Raw genomic sequence first — 18,234 nt, 5'->3', positions numbered from 1 at the left:
TATTTTTAATATAATATTATATACTTTTACAAAACCTTATGTTTAAATAATTATGATATCATAAACAAAAAATTGTTAGTATGAATTTTGTTTATTTGGGGTAATATTCGGTTTAGATAATATATTTTTTGATTTTGATCGATTCGAAGTTATAATCCAATATAATATTTCGGATCATTCTCGGTTAAATTTTTTATTTGGGTAATTTTCAAATAAGTTAAATTGGATTTCGGATAATTACGAAATTATATGATTCAGATTTTGAATAAGATTTCGATTTTATGAATTTTGGTTCAGTTTTTCGAATTCAGCCCCATGTCAAGAGGTTAATTAAAACCCACTCATTTACAGAATGATCTGAAGTATTGCAAATTAAATCGACAATAAAATGTAAAAAGATGTTTACATATTTCTTGGCCTTGCTAGTTTTAGAACTTAATATATAAGCTACAAAAACAGAACATTAGTTCCTTGAGAACCGCCATAAATCTCTCCCCTCCATTTCTTCAAACAGAAAAAATGGAGTTGTTTAATTCCAAACACTATAGCCTCTCTCTCCACAAACATTCTTCTTCCTTGTGGTCGTGACTCGAAAAGAAGTTATTGGAAAACACAAGAAAAACCCACATTGTTAAGATAGATAGCATGCATCAATTCCTCTGTCATTTTCATAATGCCTCGATTTATGTCTGAGGAGGCACTTCATGTTCATCACCTTTGAAGTTTATGAAATAAAATATATAGATAATAAACAGGGGAGATGTTTCAAATGAGTTGTGGGAGAAGGATGAATGCTTGGTGTTGGATAACATATATATTATCCTTATCAGTTATTATTCTGCCTCGGGTTTCTTGTATAGATGGGGATGACTATGGTAGTCAATCAGGTAACTCGCAGATGGTACCGATCGTCGCGAAACACATATATGATCAAGTTTCAAATCTCACTGTTGTGTTTCATGATGATATCAAGGCGGAACTAGGCTATTGCATTAAAGATGTGTGAGTGAATTTACCTATATTAATTGTTCCCCTCATCAAATCTTCTAAATTAGTTTGCTTATGTTGTAATGTTGTTTGTGTTTGGTGTTCCAGAAAAACTGATATGAATTCAGCATTTAACTTCTCAAAGGACCTGACTTTTATAAATGATTGTGTTCAGCAGTTGAAAGGTATTTCTTTTCATATATATATTGTATTGTTTGGGAAGTTGTTATTATATGCTAATGCATGCATGCTGCTATTGATCAACACTGCTAGAATCACTTGTATATGTTAATGTTTTACTCCCAACTATATGCTTTTGAAAAGCAGAGACTAACTACAACGATTTCAAGTCGATTCTTTCATTGATTTGTTTTAGATATTATTAATTTTTGTATCAGTTAGTTGTGATTGTAAAAATTGTCTCCTCTACTGATTTTAAATGTCACTATTATAACAGGAGACATCACTACAAGAATATGTTCAGCAGCAGAGATGAAGTTCTACTTTACTAGTTTTTACAAGAAGGATGGAAATGAAGATTCAAAGACGAATCATGTATTGAAACCAAATAAGAACTGTAATTTGACTTCCTGGGATACTGGGTGTGAGCCAGGATATGCATGTAGTCTTCCTAAAGATCAGAAAGCGGACTTGAAAAACTCGAGAAGCATCCCTGACCGAAATTTTGACTGTCAGGCTTGTTGTCCAGGCTTCTTTTGTCCGTCGGGTCTTACTTGCATGATGCGTAAGTGACTTCTCATGAACTCGTTAATATTTTTCCGAAATCATGAACATTTATCAGCAATGTTCCTTTTTTTTTCCTAATTAGACTAGCTTCGTGAATTCTAAGCACCATCACATAAATAAAAGGGTTCAGCTAATACATGAATTATTTCCCTATGAATGAAGCTTGCCCATTAGGTGCCTACTGTCCACGTGCAACTCTCAACAAGACTACTGGTGTATGTGATCCGTAAGTTCAATTCCTTGCTTATACTTGTCTTTCCTTGTATCCTGGTCCTTGTATAGTTTATATGATCCATTAATACATATCTTGGTAGAGAACATTTACAGATATCACTATCAACTGCCTCCTGGAAAGATAAATCATGCCTGTGGTGGAGCTGACCTTTGGGCCCCATTATCAGTTAGAGCTGGAAAGAATCTATTTTGCAAGGCAGGTTATTACTGCCCAAGCACTGCCCAGAAGAATTCCTGTACTAAAGGGTAATTGGTTTTTTCTCAAAACTCCTCATAGTTGTCCATCTATTTCTAAGCAGCTATTGGTTGTGAGCATAAGTTAGCCTGACCTGTGACCAACATTAAAATGAAAAAATTTACAAATATTGGTGTCCTTTTTTTTGTTATAATACTTGTTTGAGCAGCTTAAATTGAACCAAAAGTTTATGGTTGCTTTCATAGCATGAATATGAAAGAGTTGCCAATGTCATTTTGTTTAAAATCACAATGTCAAAAGTATGCTAACAGAATATCTATATCTGGAATCTGATGACTATATTAGACAGTTTAATCCTTTGTAAGTACAACCACTGATGAGTTTCATTTTTTTTGGCAATTTCAGACATTTCTGCAGGCAGGGGACTACAGCTCAGAAAGGTAATTTCTTAGTGTTGCACTATTGGTAAACCTTGAGAGGGCAATGTAGCCTAGCCTCACTCTGCTTATCATCTTGCAGCATGCTTCAAGATGAGTACCTGCAATGCAAATACTGCAAATCAAAACATGCATTATTATGGGCTTTTGGTTTTTGTAAGTCTTTTCTTCACCATAGAGTTAGAATATATGTTATTTTGCCGTCAAAGATCTTTGTCTTGCATGTCTTTGTTTTCATAATATTTGTATATGCTTGCTATTTGCAATTTAAAGTATATCTTTGGGTGATTTCTGCATATGCAGATTTAGTGTCTGTTGGTCATGTAACTATACCTTGTGGCACGTTCTGTAGATGAGTCACTAATTCGTCTTATTCAAGTAGTTAGTAATTAAATTCCCCAACAAATTTTTTAAGACTTGTAATATATTCATAAGTACTAGCATGTAGAATGCGATAGTTATATAATTTATATGCACACAAGACTTGCAAATCGCAGCTGCAAAATGGAAGGCGATGTTGTTCACCTTTTACTTTTGTATGTAGGGTGTGGTGGCTCTGGTACTGATCATCATATATAACTGTTCCGACCAAGTCCTCTCAACTCGACATGCAAGACAAGCCAAGTCCAGGGAAGCCGCAGCAAGGACAGCGCGAGAAACTGCACAAGCAAGACAAAGGTGGAAAGCTGCAAAAGATAACGCGTCAAAGGAACCTTCGGGTTTGAGTGGTTTGCAACAACAGTTATCACGGACATTTTCACGAAAGACAAGTGCAAAGAAAGCTGAAAAGTCAAAGGCTTCAAAGAACAAGGAACCAACCAACCTCACAAAAATGTTACACTCCATTGAGGATGATCCAGATGGTCATGAGGGCTTCCATGTAGAAATTGGAGATAAACATCAGAAAAAGCCCAAGGCCAAAGAATTGCATACACGGAGCCAAATTTTTAGGTATGCATATGGTCAACTCGAAAAAGAGAAAGCCATGGAAGAGAAAAATCAAAATATGACCTTCTCTGGAGTTATCTCAATGGCCACGGACACTGAATTGACGACCAGGCCTCCAATAGAAGTTGTATTCAAGGATCTAACCTTAACACTGAAGAAAAAAAACAAGCACATAATGAGATGTGTTACTGGGAAACTTATGCCAGGTCGGATTTCCGCTGTCATGGGACCATCTGGGGCTGGAAAAACAACATTTCTTTCTTCTGTAGTAGGAAAGGACACTGGTTGTGTTAGGTCAGGTCTAATTCTTATTAATGGAAAAGATGAATCAATCCGGGCATACCAGAAAATCATTGGTTTTGTCCCACAAGATGATATCGTCCATGGAAACTTGACAGTAGAAGAGAACTTGCGGTTCAGTGCACGCTGTAGGTATGAGAGTTGCCTACGAAACTCATGACTATCTCAAAGTTTCCCCTTTGCTTTTCAACTAAAAACTGTCTGTTTTTACTGCTTAAAGTAAAGAGTTTTTGTGCTTCAAAGTACCGGAGGCCAATTTTTTGTCTGTTCTATGATGACCAAGAAGTTAAGCTTCACAGGTGCTGAACATCTGCAATAAAATGAGCTACTGTATAATGTTTCTCATCACTTGGCCCTTTTACAGTCATTGTACCATAATTAAATCAATTATGTCATAACTGGTTTTTCCACATATTTTCCGGTTGCTGCCTTTGAGACCTAGATGTGCTTCTACAAAATATGCAATGAGGGTTAATTCTATGTGTATCTGTTCTTTGCTAATCCACTTTCAGTGTACTAGCCAAATCTTTCATAACATGTTGATTGAATTTTTGTTTTTTGCTTTTTCCACTTTCATTATTTGTAGATTTTGTTATAAAACCTATGAACTTATCCTCTCCATTGGTTCTTTTATTTTTCTTTTTCCAACTTGATAGAATTTTATTTGCTCTTCCTTAGGGGTAAGGTGTTCAAAATTGTATTAGTTGCTTGAGGATTCATCTTAACTGCTGTTTAACTTCTTATGAAGTTGGGTTTTATCCGTTTTTTACTGATTGTGAATTTTATAAATTGTGAAATTATTGTAGACTATCTGTGGACCTTCCGAAAGCTGATAAGGTTCTTGTTGTTGAAAGAGTGATCGAGTCACTAGGACTGCAGGCAGTAAGGGATTCTCTAGTTGGAACGGTAGAGAAGCGTGGAATTTCTGGAGGTCAGAGGAAACGGGTGAATGTTGGGTTAGAAATGGTCATGGAACCTTCTTTATTAATCTTGGATGAACCTACCACTGGCTTGGACAGCTCATCTTCCAATTTGCTTCTTAGAGCACTTCGACGTGAAGCACTTGAAGGGGTTAACATCTGCATGGTTGTTCATCAACCAAGGTAGTATCTGGTTACTATAAATTTGGCTCAAATTAATTTTTTTATTTTTATATATTATTTGATCAGTCTCTAAATATGACAACTTATCTGTTGTTACTAATGAAATCTTATAACCTAATATAGAACATCCCGAAAGAAGTTATCTGTCTTATCTGTCCATGTCGGTGCAGTAAATTATAGTTATTGGAACAAAATTGACAAAGTAAACATGTTACTCGGAATATTAATTGTTGAGATATTTCTGAGATGTCACTCAAGTGACCTGAGGCAGGTAAAGAAGATAGTAAAATTATACATGCTATCTATTTTGGCCTCAATAACTCGACACTGTATAACAAAGAACTTCGGCTCCTAACTATGTATAAACGAAAGGAAATATATTAAAGCAATACATGACAATGAGTGCTGTTAGAAAAGGATTGCGTCTCTGTCCTTTAATGAGAGGATTCCATCAAAACTTTAGTCTGAACAAAATACTTTTTAAAATGCTTCTGTATAGAACTTCTACTTTCAGTGCATTGATATTTTATTCTATATTATGTAATTTTCTTCTTCAGTTACGCCCTGTACAAGATGTTTGATGACTTGATACTTCTAGCAAAAGGTGGTCTTACAGTTTACCATGGGTCTGTAAAGAAAGCTGAAGAATACTTTGCAGACCTAGGAATAGTAGTACCTGATCGCGTGAATCCACCTGACCACTTTATTGACCTACTCGAGGGTATAGTAAAACTAGGACCTGGGATGACAGTACAGCAGCTTCCAGTCAGATGGATGCTTCGCAATGGCTACTCGGTACCTCCAGACATGATGCAGATTTGTGATGAAATTGCAGCATCCACGGCAGGTTCTGATTCAGCTGCTGGTGAAATGTGGAAAGATACAAAGCACAATATTCAGATTAACCAAAATCATTCCGACACTGACATGAAACCTAGTGAGCTATCTAACAGAGTCACTCCTGGTGTAATTAGGCAATATAGATATTTTCTTGGAAGGTAAAGCTCTCATTTCAATCTTTTAGGTCTGAATTGATCATGGACTGTGTCCGCCAACTTTTTTCTGTTTTCTTCATTGGAATGGTTATTCACTTTAATAAATATAACTTGTAGAATAAAATGTTAAGATTGTTATCCTGCAATATTGCAATTTAAATTTGATGATAAATTCTTAGGTTGAAAAACTTTAGTGCTTCATATGTGAATCTGTGATGAATCAAATCCTATTGGCACTTGTTATCATTTCTGCAATTTTGGAAGGTCCTCCACAGTAGACTAATCTTATCAACAACCTACTATTTTTGGAAGGTTCTCTAAGTCAGTAGACTACTAATATCATCATCTTACAAACCAAGTATATTTAGCTCTACATTGATTGAAAGAACTCTTGACACTTGATTTGGGGGCTCAATTATTTTTATTTTAGTATGTTACATCACTTGTTGTCTGAGTAATATCAACACATTTTCAGGGTGGGCAAGCAGCGTCTGCGAGAAGCCAGAGGACAAGCAGCAGATTATCTGATCCTTTTGCTTGCTGGTGCATGCTTAGGAACCCTTGCTAAAGCAAATGATGAAGAATTTGGGGCTCTTGGCTATACTTACACCATCATTGCTGTTTGTAAGTTGCCCAAAATTGGTCCTATGGCCATCTGATTATTTTCTTTACTTCACACTAATATTCTGTGTATTGGCCTACATGTTGGACACTAGTGTTCTATTTTGACTATATTGCCTAATTTATCAGCAGCGCGATCTATAGCATAAACTGATATATGCATGTTTCAGTAGCTGTGTTGACAATTAAAACTTGTTAGAAACTGAGAATTAGTTTAAAGCTTTTCATTTTCACAATCTACCTAATTATTGTTTAAGATTGTTTGGTCTGTTATTTGCTATGTTGCAGCATTATTATGCAAAATTTCAGCTTTAAGAACTTTTGCATTGGACAAACTACACTTCAAAAGGGAGAGCTCCAGCGGAATGAACACACTATCTTACTTTGTAGCCAAAGATACAGTAGATCATTTTAGTACAGTTGTTAAGCCTGTGGTTTATCTTAGCATGTTCTATTTCTTCAATAGTCCAAGATCAAGTTTTGGTTACAACTACATAATCCTTCTCTGCCTTGTCTACTGCGTGACGGGCATTGCCTACATATTTGCCATCTTCCTTGATTTCAGTCAAGCTCAGTTGGTACGTTGCGTAAAGATTCCAACAACAAGTGATAAGTAAACCAAGCACCTGTCTTTTATACTGATTATAATTCCAAACTCCCATCCTATGATTGCAGTGGTGTGTTCTTCTTCCTGTCGTCTTGACTCTCATCGCCAATCAGAGTAACGAAGGTGGAATATCAAAGCTTCTATCGAAGTATATCTACCCCACATGGGCTCTAGAAGCTTTTGTTATAGCAAATGCTGAAAGGTGCCAAACTAATCCCTTGTAATAGAATATAAAGTATCTTGGAGGGTACTGAGTACTAACATGTTTGCAGATTCTTTCTTTCCTTTAACGATTGATGTCTGCAACAAATCTGGTTTTCGTTTCAGGTACCATGGAGTATACCTAATGACTAGGTGCAATTATTTAAAAGAAATGGACTACAATCTCAATGATTTCGTCAAATGTCTAATTCTTCTCGCAGTGCTTGGCGTAATTAGTCGAATTGTAGCATTCTTATGTTTGGCTAAGAAAGGGAGGAAGTAAATCCATCTTTGTAGGTTCCATTTGAATGGTTTACTAGTTTCCAAACCAAGTGAGGGGCATACAGCTTCATTCTTTTTCTTCATGCACAGAAAAGATTAGCATAGGGTTCTTATAATAGGTGTACATTTTTGGCTGAAAAGGTCCCTGCAGGATCCAGGATTTTTACTATGAATGGTGGAAAGCTTCAGCTGTAGTACATGTTCCAACATTCATGTTGCTATATAACATCTTGTAGCATTATTTGTGCAAGTTAAAATTTTAGTTACAGGGTAACATTGAGTACTTCCAGCAATTCTATTGCAGACTCTTTTGTACAATGTATCTTTTTGCACTTAACGGGTTGATAAAAAGCAAATTCTAGTACATTAGTTGTCAAAAATAAATTTAATAGATACAGCTTATATATACTTTATTTTATACTTCCTCCGTCCCAACCAATTTTTTACGTTTGATTTAGGCAAAGAGATTAAGAAATATGTATAAAGTAGTGAAAAAATAAATGGGTAAAGTGGTGGGACCCATTGATTTTTAATATATATAAAAAAGATAGTGGAGTAAAAGTAGTGTGAAAAGGGAGAAAAATGAAGAAAATGGTGGGACCCATTGACTATTTTTGGTAAGTTTTGAAATGTAAGGAATTGGATGGGACATCCAAAAAGAATAGTGTAAAGAAATGGTTGGGACAAACAGAGTATTTTTAATTTTTTTTAAAAATTCATGTCTTAACGAAGGGTTCTAATTCTGTTATCATCCATAATATATATATATATATATATATATATATATATATATATATATATATATATATATATATATGTGTGTGTGTCGTCATCATTATCGTACTCATAATACCGCCTATGAAAGTATCTGCGAAGGATATAATGTACGCACACTTACACTTATTCCAAAGAATGAACAGCCTAAATATATGTATCCTAAATAAAAAATGATAAACGATACCTCAGCCTATAATTTTCTTCACATGGGACTTACCTATACCGTACACATTCAAAAACAACAAAATCACAAATCACCAAATCTCACCCTTCTTCGCCGGCTGAGGTGGAGTAGCCTTCTTCCGGGCCAAATTAGTAACCGTTCTCCCATAAACGCCTGGCCCTGTGAGATTCAAACGAAGCAGTCGACCAGAATCCTAATTATGAGAATGCCCCAATTCAAATCCCAGATTTTCTGAAACAAAATATCGAATAGATTGTGTACGCACCAGGACAGCCTATAAATTCCTCTCTGAAAACTGTTGGCGGCTACCTATCTCGTGTATTGCCTCCCCACTCACAGGATAACCTATGGCATCCAATAAACAAGACTCGAGTTTGTCATTGAATATAAAATCTCTTCTTGTTTCAAGATATAACTAATGGTATGTTTTTAATACAAAGTTTACGGTGTTTACACAATTCAACATATAACTAATGGGTAAATGGGCAAATTCGTCACTATACTTTTCGAAAACTTTCACTTGGGTCACCAACCCAAAAAACCTTTCCGTCACATAACAGTTTCATATAATATTGTCAATCGTAACACTTGATTTCAAATTATTTTCACGTCCGTTAAATCGCTATTGACTTTAACGGTGTGTCGTTAACTTTAACCACGTCGGTGCCACTTCAGTGCTACATCTGTGCCAGATGTAATAACCCGACCCGTTCCTAATTAACCACCCACATCAAATTAACCCGATTTACTAAAGAAAATCAAGGGTTTATTATTGCTTACATCTAAACCAACACATACGACTAGAGAAAGGGGGCAATCAATCGATCGAAGCGGATGACAGACTTGATCGAAGATTGAAGGCAACCTAGTAATCATGTAAGTTTCGATCTTATGCTCATATTTACCCTATGTATATATGTGTGATTTATATATGTAAGTTTCGATCTTATTGTGATATATAGGTTAAAACCTAAATTGGTAGTTGTTACAATTCTGAAACCCTAATTTGTACTCGTTACCTAACTGGTAGTATAATTATGAACCCTAAATCGATATGCATGTGTTTTACAGGCCTCAAGATCTAGTAATATATTATGGTGGTCATTTTATGACTTGCCTGAAATATCAATATGTTGGACCTAAGTTAAAGTGTTTTAAATGAATTCAAGTTAAAGAATTGTTTGTGAAGAAGATTAGGGAGATGGTGAATGATGTAGTAAAAGATGATGATAAGCTATATTATGCCAAAGATGGGGTTAATCCTGACCTTGGTTTTAAAATGTTGTTGCGTGATAGTGATGTATTATAGTTGGTAAATATAACTATGTCAAATGGTACTGGAGTGTGTAAAATACATGTGTTTCATTCATGGTCCAAGGCGACACCACCAGTTGTGAAAGATGAGGGTAGTGAAGGTGACTACAATGTGGATGAGGAGAATGAAGGTGATGAAAGCAGTGGAGTGAATGCAGAGAATGAAGCTGAAAAAAGTAGTGGAGTAAATGCAGGAAATGAAGGTGAGGAAAATAGTGGAGTTAATGCTGAAAATGAAGTTGAGGAAGACATTGGAGTTTCAAAGAGGAAGACTAAACTGACTGCTAGGAAGAGAGTATTTAGAGGTAAAAAAAAAGTTGTTAAAGTGGACTTTAATAAACTGGGTAGTGACTGGAGTAAAGAGAATGAGTATGCAGATGATAGTGAAGAATTTGAAGTGGACTTGCGTAGTGATTGGAGTGATGAAGAGTTTACGGATTTTAGAAAAATAAGAGAAGAAGTTAGAATGGAACATGAGATGCTTGAAATAGAAAAAAACCAATTTATTAAAGACAGTTTGGAGGGCTATAGAGTCACTAATGAGGAGTTGTTGAGAGAGATAGATAATAATTCAATGTCAAGTGGGTCAGTTTATGGTATTGGCAGTGAGGAAGAATCTGAGGATGAGGACTTTGCTTATGCAGAACCTAACATGTCCACTAAAAAGAAAAGTGTAAATGACCTTTTAGCCCCTCTACAGCTGGAAAGGACATAAAGTGGAGGCCTGGACTCATTTTTGGTAGTAAAAAACAATTTAAAAATACAGTGATGGATTATTCTATTGCTACTGGGAGACCATTGAAATACCATGTAGATGACTTGTATAGGATGCATATAGTGTGTACTAAGGGGTGCCCTTTTAGGTTGTGGCTATCATATATGGTGGAGTATGAGGGATGGAAAATAAAGACAGTACATGATGAGCATAACTGCATTTATCACTACAAAAACAACCTTGTTATGACAAATTATCTTGCAGATCTGTATGGGGATAGAATTCGGAGAAATCCAAACTGGAAGCTATCTGAAATGCCAGAGGAGTTCAAGAGAGTTTTGAAGGTGGGAGTATGTGATGCCAAATGTTGCAGGGTTAGAAAAAGAGCTTTAAGTGGGATTGGAGAAGAGATGGTGAAACACTATGCTAGTTTGAGGAGGTTTGGTGGTGATATTTTGAAGAGTAACAAGGAGAATACTGTTAAAATATCCACAACCAGGATGAATGAACAAGATTCTCCTTGTTTTCAAAGATTTTATGTCTGTTATGTAGAGTTGAGAAAGGGATGGAAGGAAGGTTGCAGACCTATCCTTGGTTTGGATGGATGCTTCCTGAAGACAGTATGTGGGGGACAACTTTTATCTGCTGTAGGGAGGGATGGAAATAACTCCATTTTTCCTGTTGCAATGGCTGTGGTTGAGACTGAATCATATGATAGCTGGAAGTGGTTCTTAATGCTTGTTGATTAAGATCTTGGATTAGGGACTGTTTATGGATATACCTTCATTTCTGACCAACAAAAGGTACATCAGCCCCTTCATTATTTTATTATGTTGGATAATTTTTATTTTGTTGGATAATTTTTTGTTGCATAATTTTGTGTTGGATAATTTTTTGTTGGTTATAGATCTTTATTTTGTTGGATACTATTTGACAGGGGCTAATAAAGGCTGTGAAAGAACTGCTACCACATATAGAGCACATGAATTGCACAAGGCATATATATTCCAATTTTGGAAAGAAACATGGAAGTGAGGCTGTGAGGAATGCTTTTTATGATGCTAGTGATGCCACACATCCTGAAGCTTTTAAAGTTGCAATGAGGGATCTTGAGAAGGCATCAAAGAAGGCTTGGGTGATAATGAATAGGTTTGAACCACATGTATGGTCTAAAGCTTTCTTTGGAACACATTGCAAGATAGATAGCACCGAGAATAACATCTCGGAGTGTTTTAATTCATGGATTCTGAAATCCAGATTCATGCCATTAATTGACATGTTGACTGATATCCATGATAAGATTATGGAAAGATTACATCAGAAAAGAGATGCAATGCAAAATGTAGATTGTATTATTTTTCCTAGAACTCGGAAAATTTTAAATGATGTGGTTGTAGCAAGTTCTGAGTGTAGTGTGCTTTGGGATGGGAGGCATAATTTTCAAGTGAAGTGGAGGGGGATTGGATTTTATGTAAACTTAAAAGAACATACATGCTCATTTAGGGTTTAGGAGTTAACAGGGGTACCATGTTATCACGTTATTGCTGCTATACAGAAAAGTAGGCTTAATCCAACTGATTTTGTGTCCCATTATATTAAGAAAGAAACTTACATGAAGGCTTACTCTCACTGTTTGGAAGTGATAAGGGGTGAGCCTTTTGGGAAGAGGTTAATGGAGATACTATTATGCCACCTCCAAGAATGAAGACATTGAGAGGAAGGCCTAAAAGGAAGAGAATGAGAGAAGGTTGGGAAGGATCAGTTAACATGGGTGGGAATAGTAAGTTAAGCAAGCTAAGTAGACAAGGCAGGGTAATGCACTGTAGTAATTATAAGAAATCATGACATAACATCACCAAATGCCCTGAAGAAACTTAGAGGACCCCTTCAACAAAGAAACAGAGAGGGAAAAAGAAGAAGAAAACTCAAGAAGAAGAAGAAATTGCAAGTGAGATGGAGAGGCATGACATTGAAAAAGAAACAGGGGAAGATGAGCTTATAGAGGAGGTAATGAAAAATAAGGAAATGTTTTCAAGTCAATAACCTAACACACCAAGGAGAAGCCAGAGGCTTGCACAGTCCACTCAAAGCACACTTGAAGATGCTACTCCAAGCACTCAAGTCAACTGGCTTATTTTTGTAAGATCTTAAAGCTTTCTATCAAGTTTTGTAATTTCTTAGTGCATTACTAATGTTTACTATCTTATTACTGCAGATGCCTACACCTGATTTGGTTTACAATGGTGGAACTAGTGGCACTCCAGATGCAGACATGCCAGGAACATCAAGAGTGATAAAGGGGAAGAAAAGCAAGGGTATAGTCAAATCACTCAAAGCCCCAAGGAATAAGTAATATTTGTTTTTATCTAAGTCATGTCTAAGTTTAAACTAAGTGACAGTCATGCTTAGTTTAAGTGCTTTTGTAAGCTTCTATGAACTTAACTTATGTCTTTTGTATGGCCAAGGAACCTATTTTATTACTTTTGTAAGCTCCAAGCGGGGAACCATAGCTGTCTTTTGGTGTTGGATTTATGATCTTGTAAGGAATCTTTCATGTTATGCAATGACAAAAATCACCCTTTCTTTCTTTTATCTTTCACAAACTAAAACAATCAAAATAAACCAAAATATTGTATTCACTTACACTTAATATCACCATTACAACCAACAAACTGCTACTTCAACAACCAACTACTCCAACTACATTAATAAAACTACAACTACAATCATCCTATATCACCAACCAAAACATAAATACAAATAGTACTGCAACTGCCAACAACTTCTTCAAAATATAATTTTCTCTCATTAATTTCTTTAACAACTCTTCTGCCTCCTCATTTTTGCGACGAAGTTTGCACACTTCTTCATGTAAAACAAGCATTTTTCTTTCAAAAAAATTGACATCAACTCCAGCATTGTTCAAAGCATCTTCCTTCTTCTGTATTTTTGACTTTAAAATATTGATCACCTTTCTAGCCCTTTCCGAGTAGGGTGGATCAGCCCAAATGATTAAATTACATTTCTTACTAGGATTCTACCAATAAAACAAAATAATCATCACATTCACCAATCTCAAAAGTTATAAATTCTAAAAAAAACTCAATTTTACCTTGTATTGCTAAAAAATCGCCTTCCAGGATCTAGTGTGCCCTCTTTCCACGCTTCTTGACATGGTGCTGGCAAATCGCATTTACACCTCACACCAAGATATTCAAACTCGGAGTTGTTTTTTCTACTAGTATAGAATGTATTAGAACTATTACCATAAGAGTTCCTAACTGAAGAAGATGAGTTTTTCGAGCTAGACATGGAAGGGGAAAGAATGAAGGGCTGCATCTTCTACGAATGAAATGAGGGATGGGTTGGGGGGATGGGTGGGTTATTTAAAAAGCAGGATAACGGGTAGTTCAGTCCATGTCACTCTTCCACATAAGCATTCTGTTACTTTTTTTAACGGAAGTAACAGGAGAAACTCAATTGAAATGTATACGAAGTACAAGTGTTTGACTGAAAGCTTTTTTAGGTTGATGACCCAAGTGAAAGTTTTCAAAAAATACAGTGATGAATTTTCCCATTTACCCTATAACTAATGGTGTGTTTTTAGAATATATATCATAATAATCGGAATAAAGTATAATTTGATATACTTTTTATGGTTGGTTTGATTATCCCCATTTATGACCGTCGGATCTTTCTAACCAAGTGATCAGGAACGTTACATTCAAATACTAAAACAATATACACTACTCCATCTCACAGGTTTGAACCCCGCCAACAACAAATATTTATATTATTATTTATTCACTACTAAAACTCTCATGTTCGAACCCTAGCAACAAATTTATACACTATCCAATATTAAAGTTCGAATCCCGCTAATAACAAATATTTATATTATTACATATAAATTTTATACTATACTATAATAACCAGACTGACGTATAATTTGGTATGTTTTTTTGTTGGTTTGGTTATCCCCATTTATGACTGTCGGATCATTTTAATCAAGTGATCAGGACCGTTAGATTCAAACACTAAAAGAATATACAATACTCAAACTCACATGTTCGAACCCCTCCAACAACAAATATTTATATTATTATTTATTCACTTAAGCTCCCAGGTTCGAACCCCACCAACAACAAATGTTTATATTATTATTTATACACTATCTAAGATTCAGATTCGAATCCGCCAACAATAAATATTTATATTTTAATTTATAATATACTAATAAGGTAATGTTGTGCAAGATATGCCTGTACTATAACAAGACTCATTCATATTGACAACCCTAATATTTAGTTGTTTGGTAATCAATATTTGTATTCTTTATTTATATTTCTTGAGTCTGTTAAAATGTTTGGTAGATTAGACTGGGGGATTCTTCTGTGAACAGTTTCAAGCTAAAGAATAAACTTTGGAAGAAGATCATGTATTGATCATGCCTCAGAGAAAAGTGTAGAAGTTTGGAGTTAAATAATGTTGTTCTATGAAAAATGTTCTAAGTCAAGATATCGACAAGTCACAGATTAAGGTATATCGAGAAGTCATTCAAGAAGTCCAAAATAGCCTGGCGAGAAGTCACATGAGATATCGAGAAGTCACTACATGTAGAGATCCAAGATATTGACAAGTCAAATGAAGATATAGAGAACTGGAGATATCGACAAGTCAATAACTCATATAGAGATCTCAGAGATATCGATAAGTCATTTTTACATGTAAAGAACTCAGAGATATGACAAGTCATTTCTACATGTAGAGAACTCAGAGATATCAACAAGTCATTTCTACATGTAGAGAACTCAGAGATATCGACAAGTTATTTCTACATATAGAGATCTCAGACACCTCGACAAGTCAAATACATATGTCGAGAACTCGAGATATCGATAAGTTATTATACTTATCGATATGTCACTTCTCTACAAGAACAAAAGGATATCTCAACATGATTTGTCAAATTCAGAATACAAATGTTTTCAAGATTCAAGATTATCAGTCAACGAACAATTCATTCACTGAATTGGAAAGTCTACAAAAGAAGTTTGAAGGATACAAGATGAAGGGCCAAGATTCACTAGACAAAAGATGATCACAGACCTGCAAGATTCTACACAGACATGCTAACACCAGAAAAGGAAATAGACAAGGTTGCTTTAGAAATTGGTTTGGTATATTTTAGCGCAAGTTTTGTAAACACGTGCTGCTAGTGTATCAAACATGCACAGGTCCTTTGTTTAGTGGTAAAAAAACAGATCTAAAATTTTTGTATTCTCTCAAGATTGTAATTGAGTTTTTATCTTCTTAAGAACACAGATTTGTAGCAAGACAAGCTTGATTTTATAAAATTAAGTGAGTTTTTGATTTATTATATTTTGTGTTAATTTTGTGGAACATAATATCTACATCTCTAAACTGCTTTGTTCAAATCCAATCCAAATAATTTTAATAATCCAAGAAATACATTCACCCCCCTTGTGTAGCTTTTCTTAGCATTCAATATCTAACAAGTGATATCAGAGAAAAATCTGAAAGAAAACAGATAAAGATCTTGGAAGAATGAGTGCTCAAAAGATAAGCAGTATTAAGATACCAGCTTTTGACAAAACTAACTACACACTATGGAAGAAAAAGATGATGTTGTTCTTAAGAATGGCCAACCATATATACATTGGGATTTTTTAGAATGGACCTTTCATTCCTATGAAAGGGTTCCTGAGTCTACTGATGGAGATATGGTCATACCAACTCATTTTGCTCCTAAACACCCTACAACATACACAGAGTCTGAAAAGGAAAAGATTTTACTGGATAGTGGCTTACATTTGATATTGATTGACTCACTTGACAATGTAATGTACAACAACATTGTCAAATGTGATACTGCCAAATAGATTTGGGAGAAAATTGAAATTATGTGTGAGGGTACAGAGGAAGTTAGGTCACATCAAAGGAGAATAATGGTGTCTCAATATGAGGGTTTCATGGCTAAACCTAAAGAAGGAATTAGTGAATTTTTTAAAAGATTCAACAAACTAATTAATGACTTGCAACTTCATCATAAATATTATGAAGCTGAGGAGGTAAGCCTAAAGTTTTTGTTTCCCCTTCCTGACCATCTTGAACAAAAGATATCTGTTATTAGAGAAGGAAGAGACTTAAGTAGAATAATATTGGAGGCCTTATATGGGATTCTAAAAACATATGAGCCTGAGATGTTGCAGAGAAATTCATTGAAGGCAAACCAAGGACATGTGATTGATGGATCTAGTGCCTTGATGATCAATAACATTATATCACTTGAAGATGAACAAGAAGCTCAAACTCCAGTCACTCATGTTGTTGAGCAAAAGAATAAGGAGCCTCGGAAATAAGTTATACTAGAGCTGGAAGAGGATGAATATTATACCCTTGATGAGCTAGATTAGATGGACCAATCAATGACTTACCTTGCTAGAAAATTTTCTAATATTAAGGTGAAAAAGCCAAAAAAAATTAAAAGTAAGGGACAAACCTCTAACAACAATAATTGGAAAGGAAAAACTCAGTTCAACTTAGGTGGCAAAGGTGGCTACAAAATTGGATTTGTTGACATATCAAAAATTAGGTGCTTCAACTGTGATGAGATGGGTCACTTTGCAACCGAGTGTAAGAAGATAAAGAAATTGAAGAGGAAGCAAAGTATGAAGCTCTCTTGAGAAAACAACATGAAAAGGCTTACATAACAGAAGGCAAAAGTTGGGATGACACTGATGAAGATGATGATAATGAAGAATTTTGAAATTATACACTCATGGCTATTGAGCAAGGAGAATCATCCACTTCAAGATCAGAGGTACCAACTGTTGTGCAAGACATGCATGTATCATAACAAGACTAAGTCATATTGACAACCCTAAGATTAGTTGTATTGTTACCTTAATCTATAATTTATACTTGTAACACTTAATGTCTGTAAAATATAAATGGAGCAGACTGGAGCATTTTTCCCTAAACAGTGTCAAGCCTAAGAATTCTATCTGGAAGAAGATCAAGAAGGTCATGCCTAAGAAGAATTATGAAGAAGCTTGGAGTTGAATAATTCTGTTTGGTGAAAAATATTCTAAGTCAAGATCTCTACAAGTCCCAGAATTAGTGTTATAGAGAAGTCATTCGAGAACTCAGAATGACCTATCGAGAACTCAGGAATTGTCTATCGAGAACTCAGGAAATGCTAATGCAGATATCGATAAGTCAGATACCCATTCGAGAACTCAGAGATATCGACAAGTATACATTCATTAGAGAACTCTGAGTTATCGATAAGCCAAAGTCCATTAGAGAACTCTGAGTTATCGATAAACCAAAATTCAGTAGAGAACTCATAGTTGTCGATAAGTCAAGTCAACAATGAAGTTTCAGAGATATCGACAAGCCAACATGCCTATCGAGATGTCGAGTTCTCTACAGCTTAATTGGAGATCTCGAAGTAAAGAAATTTCTCTAAGTACAGAATTGCAGAACTGTTCAATATCCAAGGTTACAAATCAACAAACAATTCACACAGCTGGATTGACAAGTCTACAAAAAATAGCTTG

At 35.3% G+C, this 18,234-nt stretch overlaps 2 protein-coding genes across 2 annotated transcripts; both read left to right on the top strand.

The window, feature by feature from the left end:
* Positions 1 to 561: 561 nt before the first annotated feature.
* LOC141720650 (putative white-brown complex homolog protein 30) lies at positions 562 to 7,943 on the top strand. The gene is made up of 14 exons (XM_074523176.1): positions 562 to 1,002; positions 1,096 to 1,172; positions 1,445 to 1,732; positions 1,897 to 1,960; positions 2,062 to 2,214; positions 2,570 to 2,604; positions 2,684 to 2,757; positions 3,146 to 3,981; positions 4,656 to 4,952; positions 5,510 to 5,950; positions 6,423 to 6,571; positions 6,857 to 7,146; positions 7,244 to 7,377; positions 7,503 to 7,943. Exons 1-14 carry the CDS (start codon positions 761 to 763, stop codon positions 7,657 to 7,659), a joined length of 3,237 nt encoding a protein of 1,078 aa, XP_074379277.1. The 5' UTR covers positions 562 to 760; the 3' UTR covers positions 7,660 to 7,943.
* A 2,758-nt stretch (positions 7,944 to 10,701) lies between these two features.
* On the top strand, positions 10,702 to 12,353 carry LOC141719381 (uncharacterized). The gene is made up of 3 exons (XM_074521757.1): positions 10,702 to 11,388; positions 11,586 to 12,119; positions 12,204 to 12,353. The coding sequence occupies exons 1-3, from the start codon at positions 10,702 to 10,704 to the stop codon at positions 12,351 to 12,353; spliced, it is 1,371 nt and encodes a 456-aa protein (XP_074377858.1).
* The last annotated feature ends 5,881 nt before the right edge of the window (positions 12,354 to 18,234 follow it).

This window comes from Apium graveolens, chromosome 4 (assembly GCF_009905375.1).
Source record: "Apium graveolens cultivar Ventura chromosome 4, ASM990537v1, whole genome shotgun sequence".
In the NCBI taxonomy this organism is placed as follows: Eukaryota; Viridiplantae; Streptophyta; class Magnoliopsida; order Apiales; family Apiaceae; genus Apium; species Apium graveolens.
The sequence above is the reverse complement of the archived record's forward strand: the minus strand, read 5'-3'. Positions and strand labels throughout refer to the sequence as shown.